Source organism: Elephantulus edwardii, unplaced genomic scaffold (genome assembly GCF_000299155.1).
Source record: "Elephantulus edwardii isolate Elephantulus edwardi_28Jun2011 unplaced genomic scaffold, EleEdw1.0 scaffold00128, whole genome shotgun sequence".
Classification (NCBI taxonomy): domain Eukaryota; kingdom Metazoa; phylum Chordata; class Mammalia; order Macroscelidea; family Macroscelididae; genus Elephantulus; species Elephantulus edwardii.
Genome location: NW_006399878.1, coordinates 2,992,525 through 3,010,088, shown reverse-complemented (window position 1 = coordinate 3,010,088; position 17,564 = coordinate 2,992,525). Strand labels below are relative to the sequence as shown.

Here is a 17,564-nt window from a genome sequence, read left to right as displayed (position 1 = left end):
AGCTGGTGCAAACTCGACAGTACACAACAGTCCTGAAAGGGAACTATGGTGGCTTGGTGGCAAGGAGTTGCGCTGCCAACCCAAAGGCAGGTGGTTCGAATTTACCAGCTGCTCCGTGGGAGAAAGATGAGCAGTCTCCTCTCCTGCAATTTCCTGCCTCTGAAAACTCACTGAAAGGTCAGCTATGAGTCACTTCCCATTCGACAGTACTAACAACAGCCAAGAAAGTTAAGGAGCTAGTGGATAAGGAGTTGTCCTGCAAGTCCAAAGGCAAGTAGTTTGAATCCACCAGCTCCTTTGTGGGAGAAAGATGACAGTCTCCTGCTGGGTAGGGTTTTTTGAGTCATGAAAAAAGAGTCCTGGTGATGCAGTGGTTAAGCACTTGGATGATAGCCAAAAGGTCTGTGTCAAACCCATCAGCCACCCAGACTATATAGCCTTGGGGACTTTATGGGGTAGCCCTACTCCGTCGTATAGAGTCACAGTGGTGGCAGTGGTGGTGGTATAACGACAACTAGCTGACCCTTGGGCAAATTTTCAGAGGCAGTAAATTACAGTGGAGGAGACTGCCCATATTCTTCCCACAGAGCCGCTGGTGTGTTCGAACTGCATGCCCTTGAGTTGGCAGGCACAACTTCTTACCCCTGAGGCACCAGAGGTCCCTACAGAGTCACTGAGTTAGAATTAAACTACAGCAGTGGTTTTTAGTGTCATTAGAGACTTTTGTGGCCAAATACTCTTCAAGAAGAAAGTACAGGAAACATATACAATACCAAGTGTGTCTTACTTCTTCTAGAGCCTCCAGTTCTTCCTCCAGCTGCTGCGTTTCTTCCTTCACTGCCATCAGGTAGTCTGTCACTGATTGTCGGGGCTGCATCCCCTTCTCAAAGCGGTTATACATGCCACTCCAAAACCTGGACAGGACCACAGAGCTTTCCATGAAGTCACCATACCAAAACCTGTCAATGCCACACTCTCAAATCCTCTAAAGTCTTTGATACCACAATCTCACAGTTTTATAAGAAACAGAAGCAAATTTCAGAGTCAAGTGATTTTATGGCAATGCCGCCTTTTTATTGCACTTATAAGCCTTTGAGAAGAGTAAATTCATAGAAAGTATCTACCTACATATATGCTACTCAATTGGAGGACACATGTTCTCAAAAAACAGACTGAAACAGCACATTACACTACTTTCAGTTTTCTCAAGTTAAGAAAATCGGTCTTAGTTTTAAAGTAAACTTGTAAAATGAATAACTATTAACATTTGGGACCATTCATCCACAAAATTATTCTTTTTTTTTCTTTCTTCACAAAATTATTCTTAAACTTCATCATGTTTTTAGCTTTTTCTTCCCTCCCTCCCCCTTTTTATCCTACACAATAAAGCACACTAGAATGCAAATGAAATCAAACAGCTTTATCATAGGGATATCTTAGATCTACTCTATTTAGAAAAGTGCTTTGAAGGAAGAGAATGAATGTCACTCACTGTTAATCTTCAGTACCTAGGAAGGTACTGGGTCTTCAGTAAACTATTTTTTTATTGTTAATAAATTAGTTGCAGTAAAATCAACTGCAGTGTCTCTTAGCTCCCAAAACTGCTGTTGTACAGACACCATGAAGGCATGCTCTTGAGCACAAAGGGATTACTATACTACTAATAAAATTGAGAGTTGTAACAAAATAATACTGAGAATTCTGGTGGTGTGGCCCCTAGGGAGTTGTGCTGCTGACCCAAAGGCAGGGTCTCTCTGGTGACTGAAACCCACCATCTGTTTACAGAGTCTGGAGAACTGCTGGAAGGTTAAGTGTATGTCAGTTTCAACTTAATCACAATTAGTGAGTGACTTAAGACTGAAACAAGAATAAACTATAGAGGAAGAAATGTCTTTGGGGTGAGTGGATAGAAGGAATGCAGTTTCTCTGTAGATTCTGTCTTTGCTGGCCCCTGAATTCTTTCTCCTATCAATAAGCCAGAGGACAAAATGTAAAATACATACATAAATGGTGCAAAGAACTTGCAGGACACTCTTCCTCATTTCAGATGTGTGTGTAAACTGGTAAACTGTTGAGTTGGAACCAACCTGATGCTAAGCCCCCAGCAGGTTTTCTGAGGCTGTAAATTACACAGGAGAAGAATGCCCATCTTTCTCCTGCATAGGAGACGGTGTTTTTGGATTGACAGCAGAACTTCCTATCCCATTATATATACAATCTTAAAAGAATTTCTTTCCACAAGGGTACATCCCTAGAAGTGATTCAGTAGAGACAAGTAGATAAGACATGTCATGCTGTTACTAAATTTGGGATTTCACATTTAACTTACAAGGTACCTTATCTACTCAACTTTCTTTATTCCTTTCTTTCACTTTTAAGAATGAACTTTAACTTAGGTTGTGAGGAACTAGAAAACAGTGAATTCTTAAGAAATTCTACATAATGGTTGACATTTACACATATGTGCAGCCAAGCTTACTAGTTATTTTTCATCCTGTCACCTAAACAAAGGAGTTCTGTTGTCCTGCTGGATAAAGAGTGTGGTTTCTCCCAATCCGAAGGCAGGAGGATAGAGTCCACTAGCTGCTCTGCAGGAGAAAGATGGTTCATCTCCCCCCACGCACTTTACAGCCTCTGAAAAATCCACTGGAGGGCCAACTATGAGGTAATTCCAACTTGATGGCAAGGAGCTTGAGTTTGAAAAAAGAAGGGAAGACACTGGCTAACTACCAGCTTAAATATTCAAGTATTCTCTAGTGTATCCTGTTTCCAGAAAAAGAAAAAAAAAAGTCATGTAGAACAGTGTTTCATATGCTTCTGCCTCCAAAATATTGGCAGTGACTAAATCTTAAATTCATAACAGTAAGTTTCCAGCAGTTTACATACTTGTACATGAAGTTACATGGTGTCGTGGGGAGACGCAGAGTTCCCTGGGTCTGACTATGGTCCACTCTATAGAGAGGATTCAGGTAATCAGCTCGATTCTTCCACAGGTGAGCCCATAGAGAGTATGTTCTTTCTTGAATCCTGTAAAAAAAAATTGGTCTTATAATGACCTATCTTATATCTCAAAAATAGTACATATATAATATTACATCTGGAGAGGAACCAATAATTGCTAAATCATTGTAAATATAAGGTGGCCCTGTTCTGTAGCAGATGAATCTACAACCTTCGTCTGGAGCTATAACCCTGACTAACAAAGCATTTGTAATAGCACCAGCACCTCTGTTCTAGCCCTGACATAGTATTTAATTCTTCCCAATAGACTGCTCTAGTTTTTTGGGTTGTTTCCCCAAGTAATTACTGAGCTCTCATTTGTGCCACACATTATTCTAAGTAGCTTACATTTTATTTTATTTCATTTAATTATCACTAAATTTTAATCAAATAGGTCCATTCTGCAGATGAGGAAATGGAGACCAAGTAGTTTCCCAGTGGAACAGCTGATGAGCCAGAGTCCTATTCTAAACCCAAGCTCATGTCATCAGAATTGACTTATTTAGCACCATAGACTACAAAATTGTGCCTAGACAAAGAAATGAGTTTATACAGTTACTGTAAATCTGTGTATCAGGAATCACTTTTGAAAATTCTTAAGAAAAAACAAGCTATTACTAGAAAAAGTCATTTTCTTTCTGTTCACTTCAGGGAGTTGAAATTACTAGAGTATACATTATTTTCACTTATCATTTCCAACATTAAAACTGATATATATCACAAAATATTTTTATCATGCATTTTCACTTCACAGATAAATTGGTTTTTTGCTAAGTTTTTCACTTCATAATTTATTAAAGCTATACTTTACGTAGTTTTTCCTCTGGATAAGAGCTATTTTTATCTAGACAAATTATGGCTTGAATTTCACATTAGTTTTCCCATTTATATTTGCAGTTCTTATGGGAGTAAAGCTACTAAAGTTTTGTAACTTTGTTCATTTAAATGCAAAAGATCACTTTCTGACTCTAGTCCACTTGATAGGGCAGGGTTCAGATCTATTGTTCATAGGTCCCTGTGAGTCACAGTAGACTAGACAGCACCTAACTACAACAACAACAAATATTTGGGACTGGGTATAAATTTTTTTTAAATGGAAGCCACATTCCTGTCTATTGGCATATGACATTTAAGCCATATATGAAGTGATAACAGAAGAAGAAAAAACTTTGTTAGAAATAGGTGTGAATATGTTAAATAGTTGTTCAAAACTATGGAAAGTCACCTAAAACTCTAAATCACCAAGATCTTAACATAAAAATTAGATTATCAAAACACTTACTTGAGTTCTCGTCTTTCCTTCTGACTATTACATAGGAAGTTTCCAAACTGACAGGAATAAATGTGATGTTGAATGTGAATCAAAAACCTCTCATTGAACTCAAAGGCACAAGGAAATTGTTCCATTAACTGCCAAACACATTCAATGAACTGGTCAATAACTGGAGAGATTTCTTTTGGGTCACCATCTAGACTGCCATATCTATAAAATGAAGTGGGAGAGACTTTTAAAGGCAAGTTTGTTGTTAGTGTTTCTTTTTTAAAAAATTACTAGAAAACTATAAATCCATAAACAACGATAAATACAATTCTTGTTTCTAAATATATCCTATGCTATAAACTTGGAAAAAAGAGGAGAAAAAATACAAATGTTAAGATTTCAGTATGACAAAATGTAAGATCTTTCCTACTAAAGGTCAGGAGAGAAATGAGACATATGTTCCAAAAAAGGATTAGTATTGAGGAGGGAGGCACAGTGATTAAGTACATGTGTCTTAGACTGGGCTCAAAAAAGAAGCAAAACCATATACACACTAAAGCTTATATACGTATAGACACAGGTTTATTTCAAGCAAATGGCTCATGTAAAAGCTGATAAGTCCCAAGTCCATGGTCAGATATCAAGCTGGAGGCTTCTCCTAACCCAAATAACTACAGGGGCCAGCAAGCCTAATATCTGCAGGCCAAGACCACAAGGCACTGACTCCTGAGCTGTGGAAGCGAATGAAATTAAAACAAGCAGGTAAGAGAGCTGGCTGCTGGCTCACTTACACACTGTGAATACTGAAAATCCCTCCTGAGACTGACATGCAGTTTGGCAGTCTACTGACCCAAATTCCAAGAACCAGAGGTCAAATGATGATGAGCCAGTGGAGACACAGGGAAACCAAGTAGTTTCCCAATGGAATATAGCTGGTGATCCATAATGGGGGAAAAAAAGCCAGTTAGCTTTTCCAGTATTCATGTACACTGACTGCAGGGCCCTTGCCTCAAGGAAACTCCCCTTAAAACTGTATAGCAGATTATATTAGATCTCATGAAAGTAACATTTTACCACAAAATGGAAGATAACTACATCATTATGTAACTCCCAAATTACATCATTATTTAATTGCCAAACAAATGAGAATCATGACCTAGTCAAGTTGACAAATAACCTCAACCAGTTTATCCCTTGTCAAATGGGTGTCTGTATATATCTCCTTAAACCATATATAATGTCCAAATTAAAGGCAATGATAAAAGTCATATTTGCACTAAACATAATACAACATATATGCAAATAAAACCACACTAGTTCAGTTTACTTCATGTATTTTGATACATAAAATTTGTTATATATATATATGTAATAGGAAAAAGAAAACAAAGACTAAACACTCATATGCATGTAAAACAAAGACAAAATACTGAAGTATTTAAAGTTCTCATTTCTGCAACTATTCATATATTCACAGGGAGTATTTAGAAATTCCTTCTTCCACTATCCATTCCACATTTCTTTTTCCCTTAGCAAGTACTTCAGCTGGTTGTGGGTCTTTGCCTGGTGGAGTAACCAAAACCTCCATTCCTGAATGGGTCTTTATTAGCCATGTCAGAATTAGGCTACTATAGTTTTCCGTTGACTTTAGTTATAAATCACAGTTGCTGTTGTTGTTAAATGCTGTCAAGTTGACTATGACTCATGGTGACTCTCTGAACAATGGATCTGAACTCTTCCCATCCTGTGCCATCATCATCTCTGACACACTCAAGCACATTCTTACAATCACTGTGTCAATCCATCTTATTGCGTGTCTTTCTCTCCTTGGCCAACCCTCCCGCTTTCCAAGCATGATGTCCTTTTTTCCCAGGAATGGCCCCTTCTAATATGCCCACAGTATGTGAGATGAAGTTTCACTATCCTTAACTCCGTGGAGCACCCTGGTTGTACCTTTTCCAAGAAGTACTTTGTCCTTCTGGCAATCCATGGGTCAGTCTGCATTCTTCTCCACAACCACAATTCAAAGACATCAATTCTTCTGTTATCCTCAGTCAATGTCAAACTTTCAAATACACAGTAAATAACTGAAAAGATCATAGTTTGGATCAAGTAGATCTTATTCTTCAAACTGGTGTTACTGCTTTTCAGCACTTTGGAGAGGTCCCTGACAGCACACTTTCTTTTGATTTCTTGGCTGCAGGATGTTGATTATGGATCTAAACAAAATGAAGATTTTTACAATTTCTAGGTTGTCTCCATCTATCATGAGGTTGCTTGTTGGCCCAGTGGTGAACACTTTTGTTTTCTTGATGTGGAGATGTAATCCAGAATGAAGGCTATAGTGTTTGATCCTCTGCAGCAAGCAAGGCTGTGGTATCTGCATAAGGCATGCAGGTTGTTGATGAATCTTCTTCTGATGCTAATGACACATTCTTCTCTTAGAGTCCAGATTCTTGAGTGATTTGTTCTGAATATAGATTGAATAGGGATGGGAAAAGGATACACACCTGATCCACACCTTTCTCGGTTTTAAACCATGCAGTAGTATTCCCTTGCTTTGTCATACCACAACTTCTCAGTCTAGGTAAAGGCTTAGTCTGAGCACAATTAAATGTTCTGGGATTCTCATTCTTCTCAATGTCAGAACATGGTAATATTGAGAAATGCCCTAAGTGCTCTTCAATTTTATTTTCTTTTATAGTCAAGATCAGTCCTACCAGTCAGTTCAGTACCTTTATTCCTTCCTTGTTGATACAGAAGCACAAGGGGCCCAAAAGGAGTGAGTGGCTTCTTAACTTCTAGTTCAATGGAATCTATGTTATGTCACCTGCTCAGGGCATTCCTACTCTTGGAACTACTATCTCAAAATTCACAGAGCAGAGGGTCATGGTGACATAAAGCAAAACCCAAGAGTTTGTCACTAATAGTAATACTGAATAGTGGCACTGTCACAGTCACCCCTTAATTCTGAGATTATGAATCTTGGCTACAGGAGAAACCAGGACACATACTGGACTCTAGTGCATAGCATACATACATGGCTTCCTAGAGAACACCAGCCCAACACTGGAAGGTATTGCCAGCTAGCTGGTACTGTGATTGTGCCCTTAGAAGACATGTCATTGTTCTCTCCACCCAGTTGCTTCAGGATGATGGTAAAAATCATAACACCAGTGAATTCCATTAGCACAGGCCCATATCCATACTTCATTTGCTGATATATGAGTGCCCAGACCTAAGGTGATACCATGAAGAATGCCATGATGGTGGATAAGGCATTCTAGAAGTCCATGGATGGTAGTTCTGGCAAAAGCATTATGTGTACTGAAGGCAAGTTGATATCCAGAGTAAAAGTCTATTTCAGTAAGGACATAAGGTTTCCTTTCTATGATGGAAGTCATCCAAAGTAATCAGCCTACTCCCAGAAAAGGTTCATATCAAAGACTCAGAGTTGATCATGCTGCTGACAGGATAGTCAGTAGTAGCTGTAACCACGTTGACTTTAGTGAAGGGAAGTCTATGTTGTTGAGCCTATACAGAACCTCCAGCCATAATGCCACTGTGAGCACGAGTGCTTTAGGCAGTGACAGGAGTGGCAGGGCAAAGGTGGCTGCTTTCCACAGAGTATGTTATTTCATACACCTGGTTGTTAATATTCTTCTCTGCCACGGTCACCCTTTGGTGAGCATTCATATGTATATCTTCACCTCTTTGACCCATTCAGAGAGGTCTAGTCACATACCACTTCCCTGATAATGGCTTGCGACTAATTTTGCAAACATGCTTCTTTCCAAGTCCCTGATCATCCAGATAAACCATTGGCCACAGCCCATGACTCAGCATGTTGTTAGGTGTTGTTGAGTCAAGCACAAATCATAGTGACCCTATGAACAAAAGATCTGAGCCCTGTTCTATCCTGTACTATCCTCACACTCCCTGACACACAAGAGCCCACTGTAGCTGTCACTGTGTCAATCCACCAGTTGAGTTGTCTTCCTCTCCTTTGCCAAATCCTGCACCATTCCCAGAATCATGTCCTTCTCTAAGGAATAGCCCATCCTAGCAACATGTCCAAAGTATGTGAGGTGAAGTTTTATCATCTTTGCTCTCAAGGAACACTCTAGATGCGCCTTTCTCCAAGACATCTGTTTGTTCTTTTGGCAGTTCATGGGAACTCAGTACTGTTCTCCAACACCACAGCTGAAAGGCACCATAAGTATGTGAGTTAAATGGGGATATGATAAGAATTACCATCCCTGCATCATTCACGGTCTTGATGGTGGCACTAATCTGCAATTCCTTGAGGGAAATGACATTGCTTTTGATTTACCATCTTTCTGGTTCTAATAACTTCTAGTTGGCTTTTCCTGCCATAATAGCCCTGACTCCACTTGCTGGGAATCAAATGTCAGGGTTCTGTAAGCTGCTAAGCATATCTGTTCCTATTATGCATTCCAGAACTGGCAAAATTACTACAGGATAGACTCAGGGTTCCAGTAGACTTAACTTTTAGACAGACTTGAGGTAATGCTGTCTCAGTAACTGAACACTGTATGCCCCTAATGTCTGGCTGGTGAGTAATGAGGTCCTTCCTCAAGGGGTGGTGGGTCTGTGAACTGGCTGTCTGAGAACTGATTGAGGGCGATGAGTCTTTTCTGGTAACTCAAGTTACACTGCTCTTCATATGACCAAAAATTCTTCCACTAGTATAGATCAAGTAACTCTTGAGTAGGCTTCTCATCTGTTTCACTCCTAGGAATACCATGATGCAGTAGCCAAAACCGAAGTCCACACTGTCAGACAATCCTGATTATTGTGTAGCTCTGTTGTCCATCAAAATGACCAGTCCAACCTTTGCCATTTAAGTGATGCCCTTGGCCCCTATCGCCACATGATCCAATCAGCTCCACTGTAGTTCATTCACTAAGTCACTCACTACCTTCAAAGCAACTGGAACCATAGCAACCCTCTACTGGGTTTCTCAGGCTCTAAATCTTAATGGGAGAACACTGTCTACCATTTGCTTTCAAAACTGATGGTGAATTCTACCACAACAGATGTGTTGCCTTTTGGTTGACAGCAAAACACAATATAGACTATTACAAGAGTTCTCATTGTAGTTAAGTATGTTAATTTAGGGAAGTTCCCACCCTTAAAGCTGACTTACATAAAATAGCAATCACAAGAGTTTTCAAGGATACTTGGGCTCCCATCAGAAATGTGGTGTTCACTGATGCAGTAAAAGCTGTGTCCTCTGGGATCTCCATGTGTGGGGACTATGGGTCTAACATGATATTCTAACAAGCCAACTTCTCTAAGCTTTTGGATACTTTCCTCTGTAGTATACTAAGGCAGGTCTAGAATTTCGAATTGATTTAGTGTTGGCTCACACACAATCCATGCATCAGTGAAATAATGAGATAAACTGTTAGATCCTTTCCTAACCTCTCAAGCTGAGATGCTGAATGAAGAACCTGTGTTTAATAGGCCCAGTCAATAAACTCCAACTGATCTAACTTTATGCTGCTTTTAGTATTATTCCATATCCTTGCTAGTCACTCCCTCACATATTCTCCAGGATTCTGCTTGCTCATATTGGGAAAAATCAAGCTGTTCTTCTGCAGTATATCTCCTCCAGGGTCATGTAGTATTTCATCTTTTGAGGTTCACTGGGACTTAAACGTAGCTGTAGTTCTAGAAGCAAATGGGTTCTGGTAACATTCTGTTAAGGCAATGCCCCATGCGCCATCCTAGGCATTATCTTAGATAAGAACTATTTTGGCACAGATGGATTAATATCATTGAATGGGGGAAGGCTGAAGGCTTTGTTGGCAAGAATGACTCAGCAGAATTGAGGAGCTCAATGTATCCTGCTTCAGGATTATTTCCTATTACACAACTGTGCTTGCTGAAACTGAGGAGGACCTGAAGCTCTTGATGCAGAGGGTCAAGGATTGCAGCCTTCAGTATGGATTGAGGCTCAATATTAAGAAGACAAATATTCTCACCACTGGGCTAATTGGCAGCATCAGGATGGATGGTGAAGAGATTGAGATTGTTCACAGCTTTAGTTTGCTTGGCTCCACAGTCAACACTCTTGGCACCAGTAGCCAGGAAATTAAAAGACGTATTGTGATGGGAAAGTCTGCTGTCAGGGACCACTCCAAAGTACTGAAGAACAATGGTGCCACTCTGGAGACTAAGGTGCTCTTGATACAGGGAACAGAGAACAGTTTTTGCAATCACTTGCTATTCATCAGAGAGTTGGACAATGACTAGGGAGGATAGAAGGAGAACTGATGCCTTTGAGCTGTGATGCTGGAGAAGAGTATTGAATGTACCATGGACTGCTAGGAAAACAAACAGGTTCACCCTAGAGAGGGTTAAACTGGGTGGCTCCTTTGAGGGAAGGATTCTAAAGCTTAATCTGACATACTTTGGACATGTTGCAAGGAGGGATCGGTCCTTGGAGAAGGAAGTCATCCTTGGATGACTAGGGTGGAGTCACAGCACAGGAGGGGAAGGCCCTCTATGAGGTGGATTGATTCAGTGACTGGGGTAATAAGGATGGGTGTGTTGGAGACAGTGAGATTGGCAAAGGACAGAGTGGGTTTTAGGGCAGTTTTACATAGGATCACTATGAGTCACAAACGACTCAATGGGACATAACAACAACAACACTGCTGACATTCCAAGTTTCAGAATCCCATTTCTTCCCTATCAATGCCCTCATGTTAACTTCAAAGACCATTAAAGGATGAGACTTCAATTGGCATTTTAATTCAGCAACTTTTTTTTAAACTCAAGGAAAAAGTTATTTTATTTTGCTGAACAAAAATCTCAACTAATTCAGCAACTTTTATAAGACGCTGGGTTTGGTTTTTGATAATATTAATTCTGTTCTCTATGAGATTAGGCTTCATTTCAGGGAACAAGTAGAAAATGTCAGCTCTTTTATGTGACTCTTCCACTGTGAATATGAAGCTTTTTTTTTCTTTCACCATTTTGTATTATATAAGTAGGGAGACCAATTCGTTTCCCTATAGTTGATCTGACAAAACTGTAGAAAGGTATCAAATGTGCTACCACTCAGAGCCTTACAATTCACCAATACCTGACATTTTCCATATTAATATTTTCACTTCTCCTATGGTTATTTTTACTAATGTAGCAGAGTCACTGATTAGTCAGATTTCAGGAACAATTTTTATAAACTCATGATTAGGAATTTATGGTAGCCTAGTGGCAAGAAGCTGCGCTGCAATCCTGAAGACACGTGGTTTAAGGCCATCAGCGACTCCATGGGAGAAGGATGGACAATCTCCTGTGCAATTAACTGCCTATGAAAACCTGACAGAGGGTCAGCTATGGGTCGGTTCCAACTCTATAGCACACAACAATACCCTTATGATTTTGAAAGCAGAGAGTACCAGAGGAATTTCTATCTATGTTTCATTGACTATGCAAAGGCATTTGACTGTGTGGATCACAACAAACTGTGGCTGACTCAGAGAAGAATGGGAATCCCAGAACATTTTATTGTGCTCATGTGAAACCTATACTTGGACCAGGAGGCAGTTGTTGGAACAGAGCAAGGAAACACTGCGTGGTTCAAAATCTGGAAGGGTGTATGCCAGGGATGTGCCCTGTCTCCATACCTTTTCAATCTATATGCAGAACAGATCATCAGGGAGGGTAGGCTCTATGAGGAGGAATGTGCCATCAGGATTGGAGGAAGATTCATCAACAACCTGCTCTATGCCCAACCCTGCTTGCTGAAACTGAGAAGGATCTAAAGTACTTGCTGCAGAAGGTCAAAGACTGAAGCTTTCAATACGGATTGAAGCTCAACATCAAGCAAACAAAGATTCTCACCACTGGGTTCACTGGCAGCATTATGATAGATGGTGAAGAGATTGAGATTGTTAACAACTTCAGTTTGCTTGGCTCCACAATCAACACTCTTGGTACCAGCAGCCAGGCAATCAAGAGATTAATTGGATTGGGAAAAGTCAGCTGTCAGGGACCTCTCAAGAGTACTATAGAGCAAAGGTGTCAGTCAGGTGACTAAGGTGTGCCTGATCCAGGCTATGGCCTTTGCAATTACTTGCTATGCATCAGAAAGCTAGACAATAACTAAGGATGACAGAGGTGAATTGATGTCTTTGAGCTGTGGTGCTGGAGAAGAGTACTGAATATACCATGGACTGCTAGGAGAACAAACCGGTTTGTCTTAGGGTGAAACCAGGCTGTTCCTTGGAAGCAGAGATTCTGACATACTTTGGGCATGTTGCAAGGTGGGACCAGTTCTTGGAGATGGACATCATGCTTGGGATTTGGATGAACTGTGCAAGAAAGGAAGACCCTCAATGAAATTGACTAACTCAGTGACTGGGGTAATGAGGGTAAGTGTTCAGAGACAATAACGTTGAGACAGGATATAGCAGGGTTCAGAGCTGTTGTACATAGGGATGCTGTGAGTCACAAACAACTTGACAGCACATAACAACAATTTTGTTTCTCTTACACCACTCTTCATGCCAAATGTCTTAGCTGAATTCTCCAGCAAAGAAAATCAGTGACGTTCATAAAGGTATCTGTTGTTGTTGTTATGTGCCATTGAGGTGGAACCAACTCATACTGTCCAACTCAGAGGCTGTACCCCACAAAGAACAGCTGTTCATCTCTCTCCCTTGGAGAAGCTGGTATATTTGAACCATGTGCCTTTGTATTGACCGATTTATCCCAAGTTAATGACTTACACAGTTGTAGAAGTTGACTAGTCCCAAGTCTTAGTCAGGTGTCAGGCTGGAGGCTTCACCTGTGTCACACAACTGGAGGGGCTGACAAAACCAGCACTGGCATGCAGCTGATTCCTGGGCTGGGGAGACTGAAAAATGCCAAGATGGGCAGACAATATGGCAGACCACTGGTTCAAGTCTGAATAACCAGAAATCCAAGGATGATGACCTCAATGCAGCATCCAGCACAAGTACAAAAAGGCAGTGAGTTTTGCCAAGAATATTCATATATACTGGATGCAAGCCACCCCAAGGAAATGCTCTTACAAGTGATTGGTCACTCATGGAAGTCATTACAACTTATCACAAAATAGAGAATGACTGCACCATACTACTGCCAAACGACATCACTACATATCAGCCAAACCACTGAAAAAAATGGCTTAGCTAAGTCAACACAGCTATCACAAATAGTGGTTTGAACACACCGGCCACTCTATGGGAGAAAGTTATGCAATAGACTTTCTAAGGATCAACAGCCTTGGAAACCCTACAGAGCAGTTCTACTCCATCCTATGGTGGGTCACTGTGAGATGGAACTGACCTATGGCATTAGGCAATAGTAATGTGAGACATAAGAAGATATACAGATATAAGCAACTTAAAGTTTTATGTTTTGTAATATGTTTTAAAAAATTATGAAGAAGACAACTTATCAAAGAAGAGAATAGAAATAACATACAAAAAAGTGAAGTTACTCACATTTCCAGGGCTACCTCTATTTCTGAAACAAAATTAAACTTTCACATAATTTATCTCCCTATTCTACATATACTTTATTTCCCAGTATCTTTATTTTTCAATAGTACACTACAATCATGTTCCTGCTTATATTAATTTTTAAATGAATATGCCTTTTCTCTATCATGTTTTTTAGAAGGAATCCAAAAGGGTTATTTGGGTGCCACGAAAGAGAAAATAAAAATACAGTCTCAGCAATAGACACAACTGTTGAAGATCAGAAATGTGAAATGATCAGTGTAAGTTTCCCGAATGTTTAGGAAGCTGCTCTCAATGTTTTTGCTTTGCTCACCTTAGCAGCTTTGAAAAGACATGCTTGATACGTTCTTTATGACACTGTTATTCACAGTCTCCACAACAAGGCCACCACACACATACACACACACACACACACACACACACACACAGTGTCTGTGTAAGGAACTCTGGTGGTGTGGCGCTACATGTGTTTGCTGTTAATTAAAAGGCTGGTGGCTCAAAACAAACAGCTCCTTCTTAGACGAAAGATTGGCAGTGTCCCTCCCATAAAGACGCACAGAACCCAGTGGAAGGTTATCAGGAGTAGGAATTACCTTGTCATCTTGACAACAGTGGGTTTAGGTTTCTGTTGGGTTGTTTTGTGTGTTTTTTATGTATGCATATGTCTATGTGTGTGGGAGGGTGTGCCAATGTATGAAAAAATCAAAGAGAAACTATTTCAGAAATATTCCACAACACATAGCTTAAAAATGAATGCTGCATATTACAAAATTAGCACTTCTGCAATGGAATACTTTAGTAAATCAAGTATGTGTGTTATGAAGAATGAAGAGCTTTTTCCATCCTAGGGCAATGAATGGACATTCTTAGTCTCTTCTGGAATAATTTTATATTCTTTTGGCTCTGCTAAGAGGGAGCAGAGTTATAACTAACAACAGAGTTAAGTTTCTTTATCTATGATACAGTAAATATGACAAACACTTGAGAACTTTCCAAAGAATATAAACAAAGTAAAAAAAAAATCCATTAAAAAATAAGGGTATTTCTCAAGCCAATGGAAAATTTCAGTACAATATTGCTCTTTTGGAAGCAGGAGTGGCATCCACTTCCTAAATAGCATGCCTCCAGAAAGTCTGTGAATTTGATCAATGTCATTCGTTGTAGAGGGCTCCAGGCCTTTTGTTCATCGGGTAGCTCGCTATGAGTTCTGCTCAACTCGAAGGCAATCAATAACAACAATAACAACATATTGCTTTTATCTTAAATGTTCAAAACAACAGGTTTTAAAAATATTTTTACCTGTGATTAAACTTATGACCAAAGGAAATCCAGTCCTTTTCAAGTAATACCTAAAAAAAGAAAAAATATTATAAATACTATGGAGAGAAGCAACCGAAGAAAAAGAAGAAATAATAACTAGAAAGCTGAGTGGTCCTTGGAACCACCTTTAGGGTCTCCTGCAAATGAACAAGGAAGCATCAGCCTCAGAGATGCATATCCAAGGGACAAGGCTGAAGGCCATCTACAGGAAAAAGAAACTACAATGCATTCATAAAAACACAATAATACCTTTCACTGAATACTTTGTATGCTCAGTTCATGTTGCTTTATATGGACTTCGCTTAATTGTTAAATGCATATTATAACCATTCCTATTTTGCTAAAAGATAAACTGAAGCAAAGAAAGGTTACATACTCACTTACCACCAGGCAGGTATTCACTCCTTTTAAGGTGTCAGTGAGTCGGTACTGACTTAGAGGAACTCTTTGTACAACAGAAACCCTGCCAGATCCTATACCATCCCCACAATCTCTGTGGTGTTTAAACCCATTGTTGGAACAATGAATCATACACGATCAGAAGGGGCTAGAGTTCAGAAGACAGGAAGGGTTAAGCTAGAAGGATGAACAGAAATGAGAATCGCAAGAAGGAAATGGGAAGAAAGAAGAAAAAAAAAAGAAAACAAATGCTACCTGCAGATATTTTCCCCCTAAATACTCGTTCTGAAAATCACTTTGTTACACCTTCACATGTGATATAAAACTCAGAGTATTAAAGAGGAAATTATGTGAAAAAACCTCACTATTTTACAAATTCTTACTACTGAATATATTTTACATTTGCCTCCAAATTAAAATTTGACAGCATGGATCTGAATTTCTTTCACCATTTCAGAACTTTAACTCTTTATCCCAAGGTCTTTCCTTTTAATAATCCCTGCTCACTTTCTCCTTAGAGAAGAATAACACTGACCCTTTTTTCCCCCTTCTCTCTCTGAGGTTTCAAACAGTTGCTGGAAGAGAGACCCATGGCTGTTTCAGGGTCTGTCCCCAGAAGCAGGCAATTCTGGGCAGCCATACTCACCATGAAGCCCTTCAGAGTCCGGTAGTGCGGGTCCAGCAGGAGGCTGGCCACAGAGCACACCTGCGCCGTCCTATCCCAGCCATCGGAACAGTGAACAAGCACACTTGCTCCCTCCTCAGAAACTGCCTAAAAACACAGGATTGGCAAAGAGTCACAAAAGAAGGAACAAAAAGGTAAATATCTCTTGTTAGAACTAGTTTGGCTTTATGTTCACATAAAGAAATAGGCCCCAAAAGCAAAATTAATGCCATCTGCTCACTCACTTGGTGTGTAATTTCCACCCAACTGGAACTGGGTCAAGGAGTAGATTGGAGGGATGGACAAAGCCTTACCAGCCTGCATATGCTGTTATATCCAGAAGTCACTACCCAAGCCATGCCAAGTAAACACACAGGCCAAGCAGAAGTGTGTGTCCTCTGCAAACACATTCTCAGAACATGTCCCCACGCTCAACACTAACTCCCTTCCAGCTTTCCACCTGGACCCTTTTCAATATTGAAATTCTAGAGCTATCATCCCCAGACTGGGAAAGATACAAAATACATTAAAATATAAAACAAAACCCCAAAGTCAAAAATAAAAGGATAAGAGCCAAGGAATGGGACTTAGGAGGAAGGAAAAGGAGAAAGCAGAGGAAATATTATACCAGAAAATCTCTGCTAAGAAAAGGAATTTCTATTTCCTATTGCAAATAATTGGAAGCAGGAGTGGCATCCACTTCCGAAATAGCTTGCTTCTAGAAACTTTATTTATTAACTTGGAGAAACTAAGAAAGTTCATAGGGTCGCTATGAGTTGCCTATGACTCGGCGAATAAGGGAGCTCTGGCAGTCTAGTCTGTAAGGAGTTGAACTATTAACCCAAAGGCTGGGCTCCTCTGCCAGTTCGAATCCACTAGTGTCTCTATGGGGAGAGACAGGCAATCTCCTTCTGAGCAACTTATAGCCTCAGAAACCTCATGGAGGGTCGGCTATGAGTCAGTTCCAACTAGACAGCAATTAGTGAACTAGTGATTACAAAGGAGCAAGCACCCTGTTTTTAGAATTTTGCATATCTTGGTCAATTCAAGAAATTACTACCATCACAAGTCAATTCTGACATCTGGTGATCCTCCCTCAGTTCCTGAGGCTCTAAACCTTCAGAAGGGGCCTTCCCATCCTCCTCTCACAGAGTGGCGAGAGGGTTGAACTGCCTGGCTCTTGGTTAGCAACCCAACACTTACTACCCTGCCCTTGGGAGGAAACAGTGGCAATTACATCACAGTAGCTATGACCATATGAAATTTTACACCTACTCTCTTATTATTTAATAAAGCAAAACATAACGATGTCATAAAAAAAGACACAGGAATTTCTAAGTAACAGCCAGATAGAAAATAGATTCCTTACTAACTTTGGACATGTTGCCAGGAAAGA

The 17,564-nt window shown here is 40.0% G+C and overlaps 1 protein-coding gene across 1 annotated transcript in view; it reads right to left on the bottom strand.

Annotated features, from left to right (window-relative positions):
- The window catches only part of MTMR7 (myotubularin related protein 7), a 219,195-nt gene that overhangs the window by 2,280 nt on the left and 199,351 nt on the right, over window positions 1-17,564 (bottom strand). Inside the window, exons 9-13 of the mRNA XM_006893550.1 lie at window positions 16,151-16,276; window positions 15,085-15,134; window positions 4,283-4,483; window positions 2,887-3,027; window positions 788-914 (exon numbers count right to left, since the gene is read on the bottom strand). Of these exons, the coding sequence (XP_006893612.1) occupies window positions 788-914; window positions 2,887-3,027; window positions 4,283-4,483; window positions 15,085-15,134; window positions 16,151-16,276 (645 nt within the window). The remainder of the gene's footprint in view (window positions 1-787; window positions 915-2,886; window positions 3,028-4,282; window positions 4,484-15,084; window positions 15,135-16,150; window positions 16,277-17,564) is intronic.